The following is a 19393-nucleotide window of genomic DNA, read 5'->3' as shown; positions in this document are numbered from 1 at the left end:
CCCGTCATTCTGATGGAGACAGCTGTAATATCATCAGGAATCCAACAGGAATCATCTGGAGGACTGAGAGACAGATAGGAGCAATTATAGATGGTAATCCCGAATATGATAGTCAGACACTGAAGACGAATGCTTGCCAAAAAAAAGAGAACGTAATTAAATGGTGCAACACCCTTGGGAATATCTGTCTGCTGGGCACTGAGCGCCATTCCTCCATGACAAACGGCTTCTTTCATAAGAAACCGAAACAAAGTGCATCTGTACTACGAAGCTAATACACTCAAAGGGAATTTTCCAACATTATCTTAGTTAGATGTTCTCTCACAAAACCTCAAAAACCTCACAAAACCTCACAAAAGCTCGAAAACAGTCAGTCCCAAGCATCCAGGATTCCAGGATTAAACAAACAAGTGACTACATTCACAGCTGGTCTGCCCAATCAACAGTGCTAGAGCATGACAGCAACTCCACCACTGTCTAAACAGCATCTTCTAATCATTTTAATCATTACGGTCCAACAGCTGTGCGAGGAAATGGCCATCAAACCGTTCTTCTCTGACCACAGACAATTGTCGGTGAAGCAGAGAGAGAAAGCTGGTGGCTTGGTGGACGTCCAAAATTGCGGCCGCAGTCCAAAATATCCTCCTAAAGAGCCAACAGAGCCCCTGTCTCCTTCAATTAATCAAGCATACGCTTCACTCACTTCCAAAAAAGCGTGTCCTAACTGCAGCAGCCATACTTCTACACTCATCATTAAAACAGAAAAAAAAAAAATCCACCCAGAAGGAATGAAAACCAAATGGAATGGAAGTTGCTTGGCATCCTGTAGCTATGTGGGACAAACCACTAGCTAATATTGCTCTGGTTTACCAGAACACTCCTCAATGTAGTGCTGTCGGGGGGCAGTTAGGCGGCATTAGGGGTCAGATGCTAATGCTAATGATCCAGCCTTAGTAAAAATCTAAGCTTACTGTAAAAAATCACCCAAATGAAGAGTTTTCAGAAGAGAAATGTTTAGATTAACATCCAGAGCTTGTTTGACTTGTCTAAAAATGTTTTTTTTAAGAATTATTCAGTTAACTTAACATAGCCCCCCCAACCCCCCTCTGCTGAATTAGACGGGAAACATGACGACATCTCTGTTCCTAACAACTGTTCTCAACTCAAATGAATTATTACGTTGTGAAACAACTTTCTTTTGCACTTTTTATTATTTATTTCTGATTTTATCCCAGTTTCTTCTCAATTTGGTTACCTAACTCTCGCATTAGAACATTAGATTACAAGCACATGCCTCCTAGAAAACAAGCACATGCCTCCTCTGACACTTGAGAAGCCAGCCAACACCTTTTTTGAAACTGCCACTGATGCAGCATTAAGGCTGGTTTATATTTTTGCATTGAGTCAGTCAGTTGCCCAGTGTATACTGCAAAGCTGGAAATGTATAGGCAGGAACACAAGGCTCAGCACACCAATCAAAACTGCTGTTTTCTGCATGGCATTGTTACATTTCTGGGGTACGCACAGGCTACAGCTTAGGTTTGACGCAGAAGTATAAATTGGCCTTTACTGAGTAGCCAGCCTTCTTAGAGGAAAGCGCAGTGACCCAGCTCTGATACGTCAGCTAACAGATGCCTGCACAGATCAACATCTCAATAGGACAGATGTGTAAAGACAGCACCATCTACAAACCCAGAGAGAGCATGGCCAATTGTGCTCTCTCTGACTCCGGCTGCTGATGACAAGCAGCATGACCCATTATTTAAACTGACGTTTCTTAAATCATAATGACAGCATCTTGGTCTGCTAGATCACTTGGAGCTCCCTGGGAAAAAACATTCTAAGCCAACTGCCCAAATCTATTATTCTGACCAATCTTAGACACAGTGGTTCAAAGTGCCCAGCTGTTGATTTCTGAACTTTTTGATACAGGGCCAATTGAAGGCATTTGAGGGGGCCAAGCAAAATGGACCCCACCACAAACCATTGGAGTGTCTGTGTCTTGGTCAAAAATTGAATACAGTTCAAATAAATAACGTTGGATCAAACAGTTTAATTCAAACAGCAAAACAATAGTATAAAACACATTATAACCACCATCTTTTCTGAAATGTTATATTGTTATTTGACCAAAATTAAGGCAAAATGCGCTGCACCTCTCCTCTTTCGCAGCACGGAACCGAGTTCAGACAGAGTGAGGCTACAAATACACTCACTCGCTCACTCACTCACTCATCGTCAATGAGTCAACTGGAGCCTATCCCAGCCGGCAACGGGTGGAAGGCAGGATACACCCTGGACCCTGGATACACATCGATGGCCAGTCCATTGCAGGGCTACAAATACAACCATATAAAGCTCAGTTTAGTTCAATAAACTTAAGATGAGCAAGGACATGTAAAGTTAAGTCAATATTGTCAAATATAAAGCATAGGTTGATGTTTTGATGTGTTGTTGTCATGATTTGAAAGTGAAACTAATGTCAGTTAATCAATAGCTTTATCAATTGTAGTGTTAAAGACGAACATCTGGTGTGCATGGATACTGCTGAACATGTTCCAGTCTGGTTATATTCTACTGTCAGCAAGTAGTAGGGGGATTCTGACAACAGTGTTGTTGTTCTTTACTGCATTGACCAAATTTAAAGCTTGTTGTTGCATTCAATTCGTAACCAGTGTGTGTCTGGGGTCCAAGGCAATTGCTTGGTTTGCTTGTCCTGTTGCAATGGGCATTGCCACAGCTTCTTCTTTTACTGCTTTACATGATGCATCCTTGCACAAATACAGGGACAATTTGCAGACAAAATAAGGGAGGAAGAAAGTAGTGTGCAGATTGATTAGCCAGCATGCTAAGCAGCCATGCCAAGACAAACTTGGGCATCGTGAGCGACTTGTTTACTGCCCGTGTGAATTCAGGGTAAGAACACCTTGTCGCCCTCAATTAATCAAGTTTACGCTTCACTTACTTATAAGAAAGCATGTCTGAACTGTGGCAGCCATGCCTCTACAAACTTTACCACTCAGGCTGACATAGCGCTGGACTTGTTGGCACAGCCACTGTTGGTGATGTTGACCTACTCACTGCTATTGGGAAGAATGGACAGCGTCCTTAAGTCCATACTTATTTGCAGTGTCTTGCAGAAATTCTGCACAGGCCGGCTGATCCCACCCCCACCCGCCCCCTGCATTGAAGCCACTGTGGGGATGCAGCCTGCTGGTGAACTCATCATGCTCCACGCTCCAGGGTTCTCAGGCCCTCCCTGGTGGACCTGACTCATACATGACTCATCAGGGGAAACGCTGGGGGTGGGAGCTCGAGTTCTTCTGGGGTAAAGTCTGAAGACCACCCTACTTCTGCCTCCAGCCAGCATGGTCACCACCCTCCACCCAGCTTCTGAACAGAGAGTAGTAGAGCAGTTTTGACAATGATCCAAAATTCAAGAGGCCTTACTGGCATTACCTTTTCTTTTCTAAGAGAAGGGCTGGTGTTCTGTTCTGTTCTGTTCTCCACAAGAAAAGTCCCCCAGTAAAGTAGAAGAAGAGCTTTGGGAGAACTTTTATGAGAGATGTGAAGAATTTCTCGCACGGACAGAAGTTTATCATTCCCACATAATTCTGCTGGCTAACACTTTCATGAGGCGTTTTATAGAGGACCTGGCTCATGTCCAGTTCTGCGGGGGATTTAACTGCTCTCCCATTGTAGAGCTCGACTCCCTCAGCATTTTTGCTCTCACAAATTGAAGATGAAAAAAAGAAGAAGAGAAAAACATGACTTCTTATCAAAGAAAAGACTGACTGAGGTTTGCATCAAACACAGCTTTAAGGATGTGTTGCTTTTCTGGCCTCTCTGGGCACTCGTTGACTACTGCACTGTGTAACTCTGGTGAAGCTGGAGGGAAAACACTTTTTAGGACCATGTGATGGTGCATAACCTCACCAGCCATGATTGTGTAGAATCCTGTAGTATTAATCTACTGCCTTAGTTTATATGCTTCTTTCACTTCTGTGATGGTTTTGTATTTCTCAGCTTGTCCAGAAAGGCATGTTTGTAAAGTATGTCCTTTTGAGGGGTGGCTCAAAGGGCAAATTCTATTCTCAAAGGTAGAGGGAGTACAGGAGCAAAAACAAATTACTGCTTAAAAAATGCAGTATTTAAAGTATGAAATTAGGTGGGCAATGGAACGATATTTGATTATGTTAAATTGTGTTTCAATACTGTCAGTATTTAAAGGGAACCAACTAACTATTTAACTTTGTTTTAGTAAAATGTTGCTGTAAAATGGAAGATTCTCTCAGTTTTTGATGTTATCTTTTCATGTGGCAGTTCTGGTGTCCTGCGTTTTAACCTTTTACATGATCCGGTTACACTTTATTAAAGGACAGCATTAATAAGGCTACAGATGATTAAAAAAGACAAAAGCAGCCTTTATAACAGTGGATGCTTGTTGGAAAACAACCAGTTATAAATGTTATCATGGTTTAATGTAGGTTTTAATGAGTCTTATGAATGCTGCTCTTCAGTAAAACCAACAAACTCTACTGATTTCTGGTTTGTTATTGTTCATACAGATATAGTGTATACCTTTATGTACAGTACACAAACAAATAATGAAAAGTTCTGTGAGACATTGCTGTGAGACTTAATATTTTTTAGTTTTTTTTGTACATCTTTATCATAGAAACTGAATCAGCTAAAATACGCCATCAGGTAAAATAGGCCAGATAAAATTGTGGCATACTAGATTTTTTTTACATTTTTACAGCCAATTACAATAAATGCTCTTGTGTTGTTGCTACAACACAACATGTAGCGATTTAACTGTTTTTTACTGTTTTTTTAACTGTTCTGAGGTCGCTAAGGTAAGTGGTCCAGCGGTTTAAAGCGCTGCCACTATGAGCGGGAGGTCGCAGGTTTGAACCCCTGCTCGTGCAGCTTTGCCATCTAGCTGCCGGCGCTCAGAGGGAGCACAATTGGTCCTGCTCCCTCCGGGTGGGTAGATGGCGCTCTCTCCCCACATCACTCCTAGGGTGATGTCCACAGCACAGGGCGTCTGTGAGCTGATGTATTGGAACCGAGTTGAAGCGCTTTCCTCCAAGCGCGCTGTGATGCTCTGCAACACTGCTTTCACATGTATTGGATGTGCATGTGTTAGTCTTCATCCTCCTGGAGTTGGGGCATCACTAGTGATGGGGGGAGTCCTAATAAGTGGGTTGGGTATTTGGCTGTGTAAATTAGGGAGAAAATGGGAAAAAATTGGAAATAAAATTATTTAAAAAAAGAAGAAATCGTACAATAAGTGAGCACGACATAGCAAAATTTCGTAGCTCAGGAGGAAACCTATTAATACTCTCATAATTCCAAAACAATTATACTTTCAAATAATTATTTTAAAGACCCATATCAATTCATAAAGATATCAGTAGATCTTATTTGATTTTATAAGTCATTTACAAAACAGTCAACAGACAATTTTAGCTGACTCCACCCTACTTTATTTTAGTTGGGTACTTATTATAAATCACTATGGCGTATGTATATTTCTGGTTCTATATTTCTGATATTTCTGCTTTTATTTAAGTGTAATTTTGTAAATACAGTGCCCATACTTTTTCTTTTCAAGCTAAATTTATATGCATTTATTAAAATGTTTATTTATTTTTCTTTCTGTCCAGTGATGAATGTAAATTGATAGCTTTTCAGTAGTACTTTAGTTTAGTTTACTTTAGTTCAGTAGTACTAATATTAAATTGGTCTGTTAAAATATATATATTTTATACACAACATTAAAAAAGCAGTTATACCCAAGCCTATTAAATCATTTAAAAATTGTATTAAGAGGGATAATCTAAAATATATACATAAAATGTATATGATTAACATAGAAAAGAAGCTGCAAACTGGTCTCAGGCTGTCGCTGCAGCCTTTTGTACCAACATCAAGTCATTCAGGCCAAGAAAATGTCCTGAGACAGTGAGGCTGGATGGAGGAGTAGGTGGGTGACAATGCAAACTGGCAGTCTTCAGTGCTTCCATGGTGACCGAGCCAATAGTCCAAAACAGACTGGCCTTTCATCAGGGCTACACCCACCGGTTCACTGGGGTTAATGTCAAGATCAGGGTGTAGGAATCCCTGTCATTTTCTCGATCCTCTTCCTTTTGTCTGTGGCTTGCCTGGATGTCTGCAGCCTCCAGACTCTGATAACCAGCTTATTCCCTGCCTGACTAATTTCACATACCATACAGGGGAATATTTACTGACTCAATATAAATATAACATGTTTTTTGTGTCGCACCATAGCTCTTTATATTTCCTACAAATGAAATTTACACCGAATGAACATGGTATTACAAATATAGAGAAATGTTCATCTTCACTTAAAAGTACTTTTTTATTTTTTAAAACAGTTTCCTTTGATGTGGAGGTGGGTTTTTTGCCATGTCCACAGAGCTGCGTGGTTAAGATGAATAATTATTTTGAAAGATTACAATGTTTTAAAAATTGTTCTTGATTAAGCCTTATAAGAAGATATTTAATAAATATGGCATTATTATCATTCAAAATTAGGCATCAGAAATGTATTTAGTTATTTTTTTTAATTATAAATTATTTAAAAGTGTTAGAGAATTCATAGTCCACACTGTAATCTTGGGATATTCCCACCCTTTTAAGAATGTAACCTTTGTTATCAGAGACATCACCAGCTTCATACTGTTTTATTTTATTATTCAATGCACTGAGGACACTGCACTAACATTCTGCATTATTCTGCATTGTATATTAATATTAAAGTCATCCAAACTATGAATAAAAACACATGGAATTATTTAATAACAAAAAACTGTGTTAAACAAATCAGAACATGCTTTATATTTTAGATTCTTCAAAGTAACAGCTTTGCACATCTTGGCTGGATTTTCTCAGTCAGCTTTATGAGGTAGAGTCAGCTGGAATTTCAGGTTTTCAGTTAACAGCTGTGCTTAACTTGTCAAGAGTTAATTATTTGAATTTCTTGTCTCTTAATGTGTTTGAGAGCATCAGTTGTAAAGTTGTGAAGAGGTAGAGTTGGTATACAGTAAATAGACCTATTTGAATAATATTCTAATCCATATTATGACAAAAACTACTCAACTAAATAAAGAAATAAAATTACTTTAAGAAATGAAGCTTAGCCAATATGGAAACTTTCAAGAACATCAAAAAACATTGTGATGAAACTGGCTCTTATTAGGAAAGGAAGCCCAAGAGTTCCCCCTGTTGCACAGGATAAGCTCAGAAACCACAAGTTAACAGCACCCCAGATAAGAGCACCTAAATGCTTCACAGTGTATTTTGGTTTGCTTAACACTTTTAAGTTATTACATGATTCCCTAGGAAAAAAATAATAAAAGTAAAAGCATTGAATGAGAAGGTGTGTCCAAATGTTTGACTGGTACTCTGTATATATTTTTTAAAGTGTTGACCGCCAAAAGGCATAGAATTCTAGAATTCTGATACCGACCCTACTGTTTTTAGTAAAGTATGTACAGTATGCACTACTGTGTTGTTTTGTTCCCAAACACTGACGTGCCCAGTTGCTTTGGGCACAAGTCAAAACATCCTTGTAAATTCTCCGAAGGCCTACAGCAAAGTCTCTTAGGATGGATTACATGTCTTTCAACCCTGGACACAAGACACAGCCTAAATTTGTGGTCGTGGGAAAATGGTTGGATCTTAAATCAGGGTTTCTCAACCCTGGTGCTGGAGGCCCACTGTCCTGCACATTTTAGTGTTTTTCTGCTTTAAAACACATAATTTAACTTAATAACAGGCTGTTAATCAGTTGATTAGTTGAATCAGGTGTGTTCAACGAAGAGAAAACACAAGAAAGTGCAGGGATGCTGGGCTTCCAGATTCAGTCTTAAATCACTGACCAGACTGTGGAAACACACAAACCGAATTAACTAAAGTTTTTACTGAATGTTTACTATACATTCAAAAATTGGCAGCAGTGTAAATAAAATGTAATGACATGTTTTACCCCCTTCTAACTTGAAATTATATATAGCTCTGGAAACTGAAAACCTCAGGAATATAATCAAGAGGAAATATGGATGAACACAAGTCATCAAACCAAACTGAACTGCTTGATTTTTGCACCAGGAGTGGCATAAAGTTATTCAAAAGCAGTGTGTAAGACTGGTGGAGGAGAACATGCCAAGATGCGTGAAAACTGTGATTAAAAACCAGGGATATTCCACCAAATATTGATTTCTGAACTCTTAAAACTCTTAAAAAATTTAGACATTTCTCATTTTCTGCAAATAAATGCTTTAAATGACAATATTTTTTATTTCTAATTCGAGAGAAATGTTGTCTGTAGTTTATAGAATAATACAATAGGTTCATCTACCTATAAATAGCAAAATCAGAGAAACTGATTCAGGTCTTTTCTTTTTTCCAGAGCTGTATATCCCCTGTAGTTTTACCCACTAAAAAGCATTTAAAGTAAACAGTAGACCACATGAAGAACAAGAGCTGAATGCCAGTCACTGATGCTTTCAAAAAAGTGATTGTGGACTACTAGCCAATCATAGATCAGAATGCAAATAACCAGTGGAAAGCTGGAAAATTGTACCCTGTCCCAGTGCAGGCCCCCAGTATAATTTTAGGAGCATGTTTAGATTTTTTCTTGAATGAACATAAAATTTTGCAGCAATAATTGAAAAAACACAATAAATTTAAGATGTTTGTTTTTGGAATCAAAAAATAAAAATATACGTTTTTATGTTCAAGTTTGAAATTAAGCCAATCGCCTTTTTAAGCGAATTCTGGCGCAGTAGAGGGGGCGGGGCTTGTGTGTGTGTGCGTGCGGGCGCGCGGTGGTGTCACGTGGTGTGTGTGAGGGTGAGAGCTGAGGCTGGAGGCTGGTGAGGTTCGGCAGTCTCTGATGGACTCGGGGGTCGCGGCGCGCGCGGGTCTGTGGAAGTGTGTATGGGGGCAGCGCGCGGGATGAGAGCTGAGGAAGGAGGGAGAGGAGAAAGGCTCAAAACCGGTTTCCACTCCTCCTCCTTTTAAAATCTACACTTTCTTCAGGTTTTCTCATCAGAGGACCCTCTCTGTGACACCTGCCCCCTTTGGAGGATCACTGTTACAGGTGAAAAACTGATTATTTTACTTCATTTAAACAAAACTAAATTCTTTTTAATGGTTTAGTGGTGTGTGTAGAACTGACATTTATTTGCAGTAAATAAGAAATGGCTGAAACAACGAAAAAGAAGCAAAGCTTTCAGACCTAAATGATGCAAAGAAAACAAGTTCATATTCATAAAGTTTTAAGAGTTCAAAAATCAATATTTGGTGGAATAACCCTGTTTTTTAATCACAGTTTTCATGCATCTTGGCATGTTTTCCTCCACCAGTCTTACACACTGCTTTGGATAACTTTATGCCACTCCTGGTGCAAAAAATTAAGCAGTAGTTCAGCTTGGTTTGATGGCTTGTGATCATCCATCTTCCTCTTGATTATATTCCAGGAGGTTTTTAATTTGGTAAAATCAAGGAAACTCATCATTTTAAGTGGTCTCTTTTTTCAGAGCTGTATATAATACTATTGTTTTGTTCTGGGGTGTAGTGGCTACCATGTCGCAAGTAGTTAAGAACAGTTAAGGATAATTTCATTCATCACTGATAAGAATTTGGTTAGACCTAAAATAAAATAATCAATCATTTATATCTGCCTTTTAGGATTGTAATAAGAACATTGAATGTTCAAATTAAGGTGTAAGGTGTAAAAAGTATCTATGTAGAGCACTATATACCAAATACAAGAGTTTTAAAAAATATATTTTTCTGTGTAGAATTAATAAAATGTACCAAAATCCAACAACTACTTGCTGTAAAACATATCAATTATTATAAGAAAAAAGATTGCATAGATTGAGCAATAACTATGAGTGTCATTAATCTTTTTTTTTTTTTTTTGCATTAAATGCATTCTGAATGTAGACGTAAATTAAGTACACTAACCCTTAAATGTTGTTACAAAGAAAAAAAACAATACATTTTCTGTATTTTTAATTCCTATGGGGCAATATTAACAACACTTGATGTTTTCTTAAAACCCCAATTTTTGAAGTATACAGCTCTACCAAATGTTTGAGATGGTAATTTGTGATGAAAATGAGTACAACATTTTTAAGTGTGCTATATTTGATTTGATTTGATTTGATTAAAATTGATAACTTGCCTAACTTTTTAAACAAATTTACCCTTCTCTGTGACTGTGCATTCGGTGCATTCTTTTTTTTTTTAGCCTAACAATGCTCATCTGATTGGTTGAGATGATACAATTTAGGTTGAGTAAAGTTCAACACTTTCTTCTTCAATCAGATTAATCACTAAAAATGTGCTCTACAAAAAAGTTGAGCAGAATGTTAAAGGGTACAATTGTTTGTGTTTTCCACCCATGGCATCTTCTATTGGGTCTCGGATATTTTTGGTCCTTTACTCTCTGAATGCAGTATTAGTAGATTATGTCCAGAGGGTTAATAAAGCAGGGGATCTGTGCAGTGGTCAGCATTAGGAAACATCTGATCTCTCTGTGCATTTTTACAGTGTTTTCCTGCTCTGATCATCAAGAGGTGATGATTTGAGAACCTTTTCTACTTAACCCATCACAGCTTGTTGTGTAGTTGATTCTGTGCAAATTGTGACTCTCTTTATTGTTTTTCCCCAAAGTCTGGCTAGCTTTCATCATTGGGCTTTTAAAATATGTTCATAAGTTGTTCAATCAGATTTTAGTTCTGCCACTAAAAAGCCACTAAAAAGGACTGGGTTAATTTCTCAGGGGGATGTCCCTGAAAAGTATTTCACACTTGTACTTCTTCTAGAGTGATTAAACTCTTGCATCCGGACTATAATTGAAAAAACAGGAGGACCAGTGAGTTTTTTGGCTTTCTCAGTCACATGACATCGTGTTCAGTAGCTCCTCCATTTCCACTCGCTGTTGTGTTTACATGGATCTCCATGGATTAAAGTGTAATTATGGATTGGTGCGTGGCAGTGGACAAAAATCTATTTTATTAAACACGAGGAGACAAAACTCATTTAGAACTTTTAAAGTAAATGTTTCTTCATGCTGGATGTTCTCAAAACAGTCCCCAGAGACAAAAATATGCAAAAATGTGGATCCTCTGGAGGTCCCTCGGGGCTGGTTTGATAACCACTGCTTAAAACCACACTAAATAATCTTGTGTTCAGAGGTCTATCCATGAGGAATTCTGGGAGATCAGCATTCCTCCAACGCATACCTTCCATGTTTGTGGAAAGTTCAGCCAAGACAGCAATCGTCATTTTGCATGTAGCTTTAATCTAAGTTAAAATTTGGGATATAGTGGCAGCAGACCACCGTGACAAGCTCAGTGCAGAGACAGTGTCCCAGGCGCTAATGCTAAGAGTAGGCGTAGAATGTGCAGCTTCCACCCCCTCCCAACACACACACACACACACACAGCATTAAACCATTTCCAGCCTCTGGAGTGAACCGTGTGGCGCCAAACGAACACAGAGAGCTTGACCCAACTTCAGAACAGAAGAATATGATTAATATGGCTATACTGGCTATATTAGTGTTGCTTCTTAGTGTCTGGAATTCACACAACTGATGAAATTTCATTACAGCTCATAATTCCAGGGCCTGCTTAAACACTGGCTAAAAATATCACACTGCTCGGTTCGCACCATATTTCAGCAGTCTCAGTGTGCAGCCCCAGACAGACAGTGTGAGTGAGGACAGTGTTTGCTATTCTCCTCAGTTCTCCACCAGATTATCATAGATAAATATGAAACAGCCGTAGAGAGTGGAGCAGGACAGTCAGTCGGTGTAGCTCAGGGATGAGTTTTTAGCTCAGGGATGTCCCACAAGGCACAGTCTGACTTCCAAGTTTAAGAGATTAAATGACAACAAGTCTTCTAAAATTAGACTTAAGAGGCCAAAAAACAGGAGAATTAAGGATTCATAACGTGATCAGGGTGTATCATTGGATATTGGCATCCAAATCTTCCCACCACCATTCACATGGTTCCATTTCCACACCCCAGGTGACCGGGTATAGACAATATCACCCAAACAGTGTGCTAAAGCCATGGACATTGAACAGGTAATCACTGAGCTTCACTAAGGTTTCGTACCATTGCTAAGTAATTTACCACCACCACTAGTAGAGTAGTAGAGACGAGTATTATTGGCATTGCAAATGCAAATATTTACTATTTACTTATTGCAACCACTTTACCTAGTCTTTGGAAATTGGACTCCTGTAGCCAGTATCACACACACGCTCATATTTATTGCTGATTGTTCTTTTAAGCTTTAAGCAAGAAAATGAGACTCTTTTACTTCAGTAATGAAAAGGTCGTCTGCAATCTTGGAACCAAAGCTAATTTTCTTGTTTCTTGTGTTTTCTCCATTTGCTCCCCAAACCTCCCACAGGTTTACTACTGCGATGGCGTCCTTCCTTTACCAGGCACGCCTGCTCCACCCCATCCAGCTCGTCCTGCTTCTTCTACTCTGCGCTAGGCCAGGTTCCCCCGACAGGCCCCAGTGGCCTCTGCAGCGTGTGCCGGTTGTCCTTCCCCAGCAGATCGAGGAGCGTCCGCCCCCTCACTTTCTCGGGCCAGCTCAGCTGGAGGTGACCTCCTCTTGCGGCCCAGAGTGTCACAAGCATGCCCCGACCCCCAGCTACTGGGACCTGCGGCGCTTCCTGTCCTACGAGACTCTCCACTCCGACGGCCAGCTGACCGAGACAGTTGTGGGAATCTACGGCTTTGACCCGAACTCCTTCCGCAAGAGCCCTGCGGCTGAGCAAGGGCGCTCCAGAGCCAAGCGCCAGATCTTCGGGCACGACGGGCGATTCAGCATCGTAGGTCTGGACTTCCTGCAGAACTATCCCTTCTCGACGGCTGTGAAACTGTCTACTGGGTGCTCAGGCACGCTGGTGGGAGACAAGCATGTCCTCACGGCAGCCCACTGCGTCCACGATGGAAAAAACTACGTCAAGGGAGCGCAGAGGCTCAGAGTTGGCTTCCTCAAGCCACGGCAAAAGGATTCGCTAGTTAACGGCAGCAGCTCGGCAAAAAGCAAAAGTCCTCCAGCGGACAAGATGAAGTTCCAATGGATTCGAGTCAAGAGGACCCATGTGCCCAAGGGCTGGATAAAGGGCAATGCCAACGACATTGGGATGGACTACGACTACGCCCTTCTGGAGCTCAAGAAGGCGCACAAGCGAAGGCACATGAAGTTGGGAGTCAGCCCCTCTGCCAAGCAGCTACCTGGGAGTCGAGTGCAGTTCTCCGGCTTTGACAACGACCGACCGGGACAGCTGGTCTACCGCTTTTGCAGGGCTGGGGACGAAACCTACGACCTTTTGTATCAACACTGCGACGCCCAACCTGGAGCAAGCGGCTCGGGCGTTTACGCCCGGATGTGGGACCGCAAACGTCGCCGCTGGGAGCGGAAGGTGATTGGTGTCTTTTCAGGACACCAGTGGGTGGACCTCAATGGCGCCCCCCAGGAGTTTAATGTGGCGGTGCGCATCACTCCCCTCAAATACGCCCAGATCTGCTACTGGATCAAAGGGAACTATGTGGACTGCAGAGACGGCTAAACGAAGGTTTCAGCACTATTCTATTAACTATTCGCTTCAAAGCTTCAAAGGTCAATGCATCATTTAATGCATCATTCATAAAACACTGGCACATAAGCACTGAAAAAAAGGAGTAAAACATATAAAACACATACTGTATATATTCAGAATTCATGCTCATTCTTGCTCAGAAACTGTAGTCTCCATAATTATTTACCTAACCAAACAATCACACACATTTCACTCCTATTAAGATTATTTTGGTAAGGCTCAAAACCAGCAAACCACTATGCATAGATGGAAAGAAAGACAAGACTCTTAAAATAAAAAAATGGCAGAAAGACGGTAACTGCATCAAATCTGTTTAATAATATCATCTGTGGACTTCTTCTGTAGAAAGCACTGAATCTACTTTTTCTCTGTAAACCTTTGTAAATGTTCTCTTTTGTGTGAAAGAATGTACTGCAAAGAATGTTAACCAAAGGTGCTTTAAAAAAAAAAACAGTTATATACACACAACTATACAAACATGCATAAGTCTTGACTACTGTAAAGAACGTCCCCAAGTGAGGTAGTATCCGTTTCTATTTCTATTTCTGTTCTGCTAGCTACCCCTTGTGGTCAAAAACAGAAAAGCAGTTTTCACCTCTTATTCTAATAGTGGTGAATGTGGTGCTGCCCTTTATTTTACACTGATCAGAGAAGTAAAAAGAACGTTACTTTTATTTTAATGGGGCAAAATAACAGCAAATGCATGAAAGACAAAACAAAGTGGTATTTAAGTATATCAAGCAAGTTTCATATGCCAATGTTTGCTCCCAAAGCACTTTGAATTTATATTTCTACTTTCTTCATTAATGTCATTACCATGTTGGGATGATCATTCAAATTGTACTTTACAAATAAAGCATTAAATGCTTTGGAATAAGCGATGTTTCCAAATGTCACTGTTGGTCACAAATTTTTATTTTATTACTTATGCCACAAAAGGTATTAACCGGTTTAAGAGAGGGGGAAAACACAGCAAAAAACTGTTTATCTGTAACAGATACTTCATTACTTCATAGACTTAAACTCAGGCTAAACACAGTTTAAATAGAAAAATACTTGCCAACAAGAGCGGTCTGTAATTAAACTCAGAATGTTTACTTAATATCTGAGGATTCATCTTGTTATAAAAATATAATACTTCTTTTTTAAGAATTATATGGCGATATACAATTTGGCCATATCATCTAGCCTTATACTGCAATATTAATGTCATACTGTGTTTCAAAGATTGGAGTAAAATAAATTCTTTTGGGCTTATACATAATCTAAATTTAGTAGATACAGCTCTAGAAAAAAATAAGAGACCACTTAAAAATTATATATATATATTTTTTTTTTATTTAACCAAATTGAAAACCTCTGGAATATAATCAAGAGGAAGATGGATGATCACAAGCCATCAAACCAAACTGAACTGCTTACATTTTTTGCACCAGGAGTGGCATAAAGATATCCACAAGCAGTGTGTAAGACTGGTGGAGGAGAACATGCCAAGATACATATAAACTGTAATACTTCATTACATGCTAATACCAGCACACCTTTTAAAATTAAAATGGAAGAGGAATAAAATAATACATTTAATAAATTACTTTTACCTTTTGTCCCATTTGGTTATATATAATGCAAAAACACCTAAACGTGGGTATTAGAGCTGAAAAACTGAAAAGAATATATATTATTTTCAGTAGAGATGGGCAATATGACGATATTTGATCATATTGAGATACATTTTGTTATGGGGATATATTTTTTTAATTAATCAATCAACCATTTGATTTGATGTGCAGCAAATATGTGGAGCAATGGCTGCTCTATAATTATGGTTATATATCGTCGCTGTCCAATGAAAAACAAGTTTCTCCATTTTTGTCGATTATTAATTTACTACATAATTTGAACACAAACTGTACCATTTCTTGATGAACGGTCCAATAGAAATACTTCAAAATGACCTGAAATAAACTTTTTTTTTTTACATTGACTTCCATTGTAGTTCTCCTGAAACGTTGCTGTTTTGATTATTTTTTTTTTATTGGACAGCGACTAAATTAGAATATTAGCGTGCTCTTTTATGTACATTACACATAGAAATTCAATAACAAATGCAAGTAAGTGTGAATTTTTAACGGGAGACCAATTTCCAAACACTGGAGAGAGTTTTCTGCTGCAGAGCTCACTCGGGTTGCCATATTGACACACAGTGGCAAGCGACTGAATGTAAGTCTTACTCTGTTGCTGATCATTGTGTGTATATTTGTTTTAGTGTCAAAAATGCCCGTCTCTACTACGCTATTGGTGGTGCTAAATTACCCAGCTATGGACAGCAACCTTACTGAAGCTCAGTGATTACCTATTCAGCAGAAGAATAGGCAGCTTACCTGTTTCCATGGCTGCAGCACACTGTTTGCATGGTGTTGTCTATACCTGGCAAACTGGAGTGTGGAAATGAGACTGGGGGAATGGCAGTGGGCAGATTCAGAGGCTAAAGCTCAGGCTAAACACATTTTAAATAGGAAAATACTTACTAACAAGAGCTGCAAGTGCTTAAACTCAGCATGTTTTCTTAATACCCGAGGATTACTGCTGATCATGTTATGAAAATATAATGCTTCTCCTTTAAGAATTATAATGCGATATAAAAATTGGCCAAATCATCTAGCCTTATACTGCAATATTAATGACATACTGTGTTTCAAAGATTGGAGTAAAATAAATGATGTTGGGCATATACCATATACAGCTCTGGAAAAAAAAACAAGCGACCACTTAAAAATGATGAGTTTCTTTGATTTTACCAAATTGAAAACCTCTGGAATATCATCAAGAGGAAGATGGACGATCACAAGTCATCAAACCAAACTGAACTGCTTGAATTTTTGCACCAGGAGTTATCCAAAAGCAAAGTGTAAGACTGGTGGAGGAGAACATGCCAAAAAGCATGGAAACTGATTAAAACAATGGTTATTCCACCAAAAATTGATTTCTGAACTCTTAAAACTATGAATATGAACTTGTTTTCTTCTTTTTTGTTATTTCAGCAATTTCCCATTTTTTTACAAATAAATGTTCTAAATTACAATATTTTTATTTGGAATTTGGGAGACATGTTGTTCGTAGTTTATAGAATAAAACAGCAATGTTCATTTTACTCAAACATAAACCTATAAATAGCAAAAATCAGAGAAACTGATTATTTTTGAAGTGGTCTAATATTTTTTTTTTCCAGAGTTGTATATAATCTACATGGAAACTGAGAACAGGGTAGAAGTTTTTTTTTTGTATCAAACAGAAAAGAAAGTTTTAAAATGTAATTCGACATTGCACAAGATATTTCACATCCTGTGTTGTGAATATTGCAGGATGTATTGAATATATTGCTGAAACAATATATTTTGCAGCCTGTAAGCAGCATTGTACATATTTACTGTTTACACACCATGTTGTCTGGCTCACAGTCTCACCATTTAAAACACACAGCATAAAGGAGACATTATCTTGTGACCACAATTTTTAAGTGTCTGCATTCTTCACCAGCGTAATCACTTATTCTTTACTGCACACACAACCACTTTTCATGCACACACAGTGAGACGAAGGGAGAATTAAACCATTTTTGTTTATTCTGGATGCCATGGCATTTTGAAATAATGTTGCATTGTGTCAAATACTGCAAGCTGGACAGACCATGGGCCCCGCCCTGCATCCACATGGCCACGCCCATGAAGAATGATGAACACATTAACCGAGGAAGGCTTCCACAGCATCCTGGGTTTTGGCACAGAGATAGACATGAATAAACAGGGAAAACAAAGTCGCTGCTGCATAAGCTTCCAAAAGAACAAAAAAACAAACAAAAAAAAAAGAAAGCAACTGACCAAAACAAAACAGAAACAAAACTAAACAAAAAAAACTGAAGTCTGATAAAATGCAGCAATATCACGCTATAAACAGATATTAATCATAAAATACAGTAATGTAATGAAAACAAACAATACAATACAGCATTCACTACACAGGCAATGGACTGGATACTTTCCATCCTCTTCTCAGTCTTCTGTTCTGATTGGTCGTTTGAGCTCCTCTCCTTCTTTCTCTCTCTCCTCTCGCTCAAGACTGACTGCCTGTTTAAGAACATCTTTGGCGGAATTCGGACGTCGTGTGAGACGCATGCTACAAGGCCTCGACACTCCTCCCCGTCTGCGATACTTTTCTCTTTTTTTTTCTCCTTTTATTTATATATTTTACCTTTTTTCTTGTCAAAATTTCGCACGGGGGAGGAAATGACATCACGTTGCAGAAACGTAATGCCCCGTGTTCATTCGTGTAACAGTATACAAAATAAAAATATTTTCTTAAATAGATATAAACATTGCATGAAAATAGAACCGTATCAAAATAAACAGCTGGAGGAGTTTCACAGTCATTCCTTTTTTTTTTTAACCCCTTTTTTTCCCTCCTCTGCACACGCTCTGGTCCTCCGAAGCTGCTGGCCGGGGCCTCACTGAGACTTCAGGCCCAGGCCGTTTCCACTGAGTGGGAAGGAGTAGGCCTTGCCCAGCACGATGCGGTCCCGCAGCAGCTTGAACAGAACGTAGTAGTTGCAGAAGAGGATGAGGCCCAGCGACAGCGTGTGGTTCCAGCGCTCGGAGCGCAGCAGAGAATACAGCTGGTAGAGCACCACGCTCGACTCGATCCCGATCAGCAGGTTCAGGATCCGCAATGGCTTATGAAACAAGAACTGATGAGAGAAAACAGAAAAAAGGACAAATCGTAAACAAAAGAAGGTGAAATACAACAAGATTATGTACAGAAAAGTAGAAGTAGCTTAATCTAAATATTTTAATGCACTTTTAGCTCCTTTATCCCTGTAAACAATTGCCTACACTTCAGTTCTTCACCTACATTACTACAGTAGTAATGTCTCAAAAAGCCCAGTCACGATAACTTTTATTTGGACGGATACAAGAAAATGTAAGTACAAAATTTAAGCACAGTCATCTCTTGTCAGCAGAGCAAAGACCAGTATTTTATTACCAGAACTGTGCAGTATGTAGGGGTGTGTTTAAAAAATCGATTCTTCGATTTAAAATCGATCTTCATATGAATCATCAGATATCGATTCATATAAACCCAAATTGATCTACAGAAATAGCCCATTTTCCTGTTTATCTCGCAAGACCATCCTCGCGAGCACCACCCTCTGGCTGGAGTGAGCTGGAGAAGAGGAGTCGCACTGCAGGGAGTTTCCGTAAACATGTAGGTAACTTTCTTCTGTATTTACACTCACTGCTGACTTTGTTTATCAAATTAGTACATTCAACAATGTTTTAGGTTGTTTTTCAGTGTTGTTTTCGCCTGTACTTTATTTAAAGTAAGACCTGACCGTCTGAATCCACCGTTAGCTTAGCGGGTTAGCTAAATCACTGGGGAAGCTAATCCCCCTTAGCTGGGTTTCCTAGCCTCACACGCGGCCAACCTGCTAAACTAATAAAACTATAATAAAAAAAAAATTCTAACTCAAATTCAAACTTTTTTTTTTTTTTTTTCATTTTTCTCCCCAATTTACACGGCCAATTACCCAACCCACTCATTAGGACTCCCCCTATCAGTAGTATTGCCCCAACACACCAGGAGGGTGAAGACTAACACGTGCTTCCTCCGATACATGTGAAGCCAGCCACCGCTTCTTTTCAAGCTGCTGCTGATGCAGCATTACC

At 39.2% G+C, this 19393-nt stretch overlaps 2 protein-coding genes across 3 annotated transcripts in view; one reads left to right on the top strand and one right to left on the bottom strand.

Annotated features, from left to right (window-relative positions):
- Positions 1-8877: 8877 nt before the first annotated feature.
- LOC103041498 (serine protease 23) lies at positions 8878-14569 on the top strand. Its single transcript, XM_007254834.4, has 2 exons — positions 8878-9133; positions 12470-14569. Exon 2 carries the CDS (start codon positions 12483-12485, stop codon positions 13641-13643), a length of 1161 nt encoding a protein of 386 aa, XP_007254896.2. The 5' UTR covers positions 8878-9133; positions 12470-12482; the 3' UTR covers positions 13644-14569.
- Positions 14570-17273: 2704 nt separating this feature from the next.
- tmem39a (transmembrane protein 39A) overlaps positions 17274-19393 on the bottom strand; it is a 149511-nt gene continuing 147391 nt past the window's right edge. For both annotated transcript variants that reach the window (XM_049470157.1, XM_022674843.2), the window contains exon 9: positions 17274-18414. In XM_049470157.1, the coding sequence (XP_049326114.1) occupies positions 18175-18414 (240 nt within the window). In that variant the 3' untranslated portion in view covers positions 17274-18174. The remainder of the gene's footprint in view (positions 18415-19393) is intronic.

This window comes from Astyanax mexicanus, chromosome 21 (genome assembly GCF_023375975.1).
Source record: "Astyanax mexicanus isolate ESR-SI-001 chromosome 21, AstMex3_surface, whole genome shotgun sequence".
NCBI classification, from domain to species: Eukaryota; Metazoa; Chordata; class Actinopteri; order Characiformes; family Acestrorhamphidae; genus Astyanax; species Astyanax mexicanus.
This window is presented reverse-complemented; position numbering and strand designations above follow the sequence as displayed.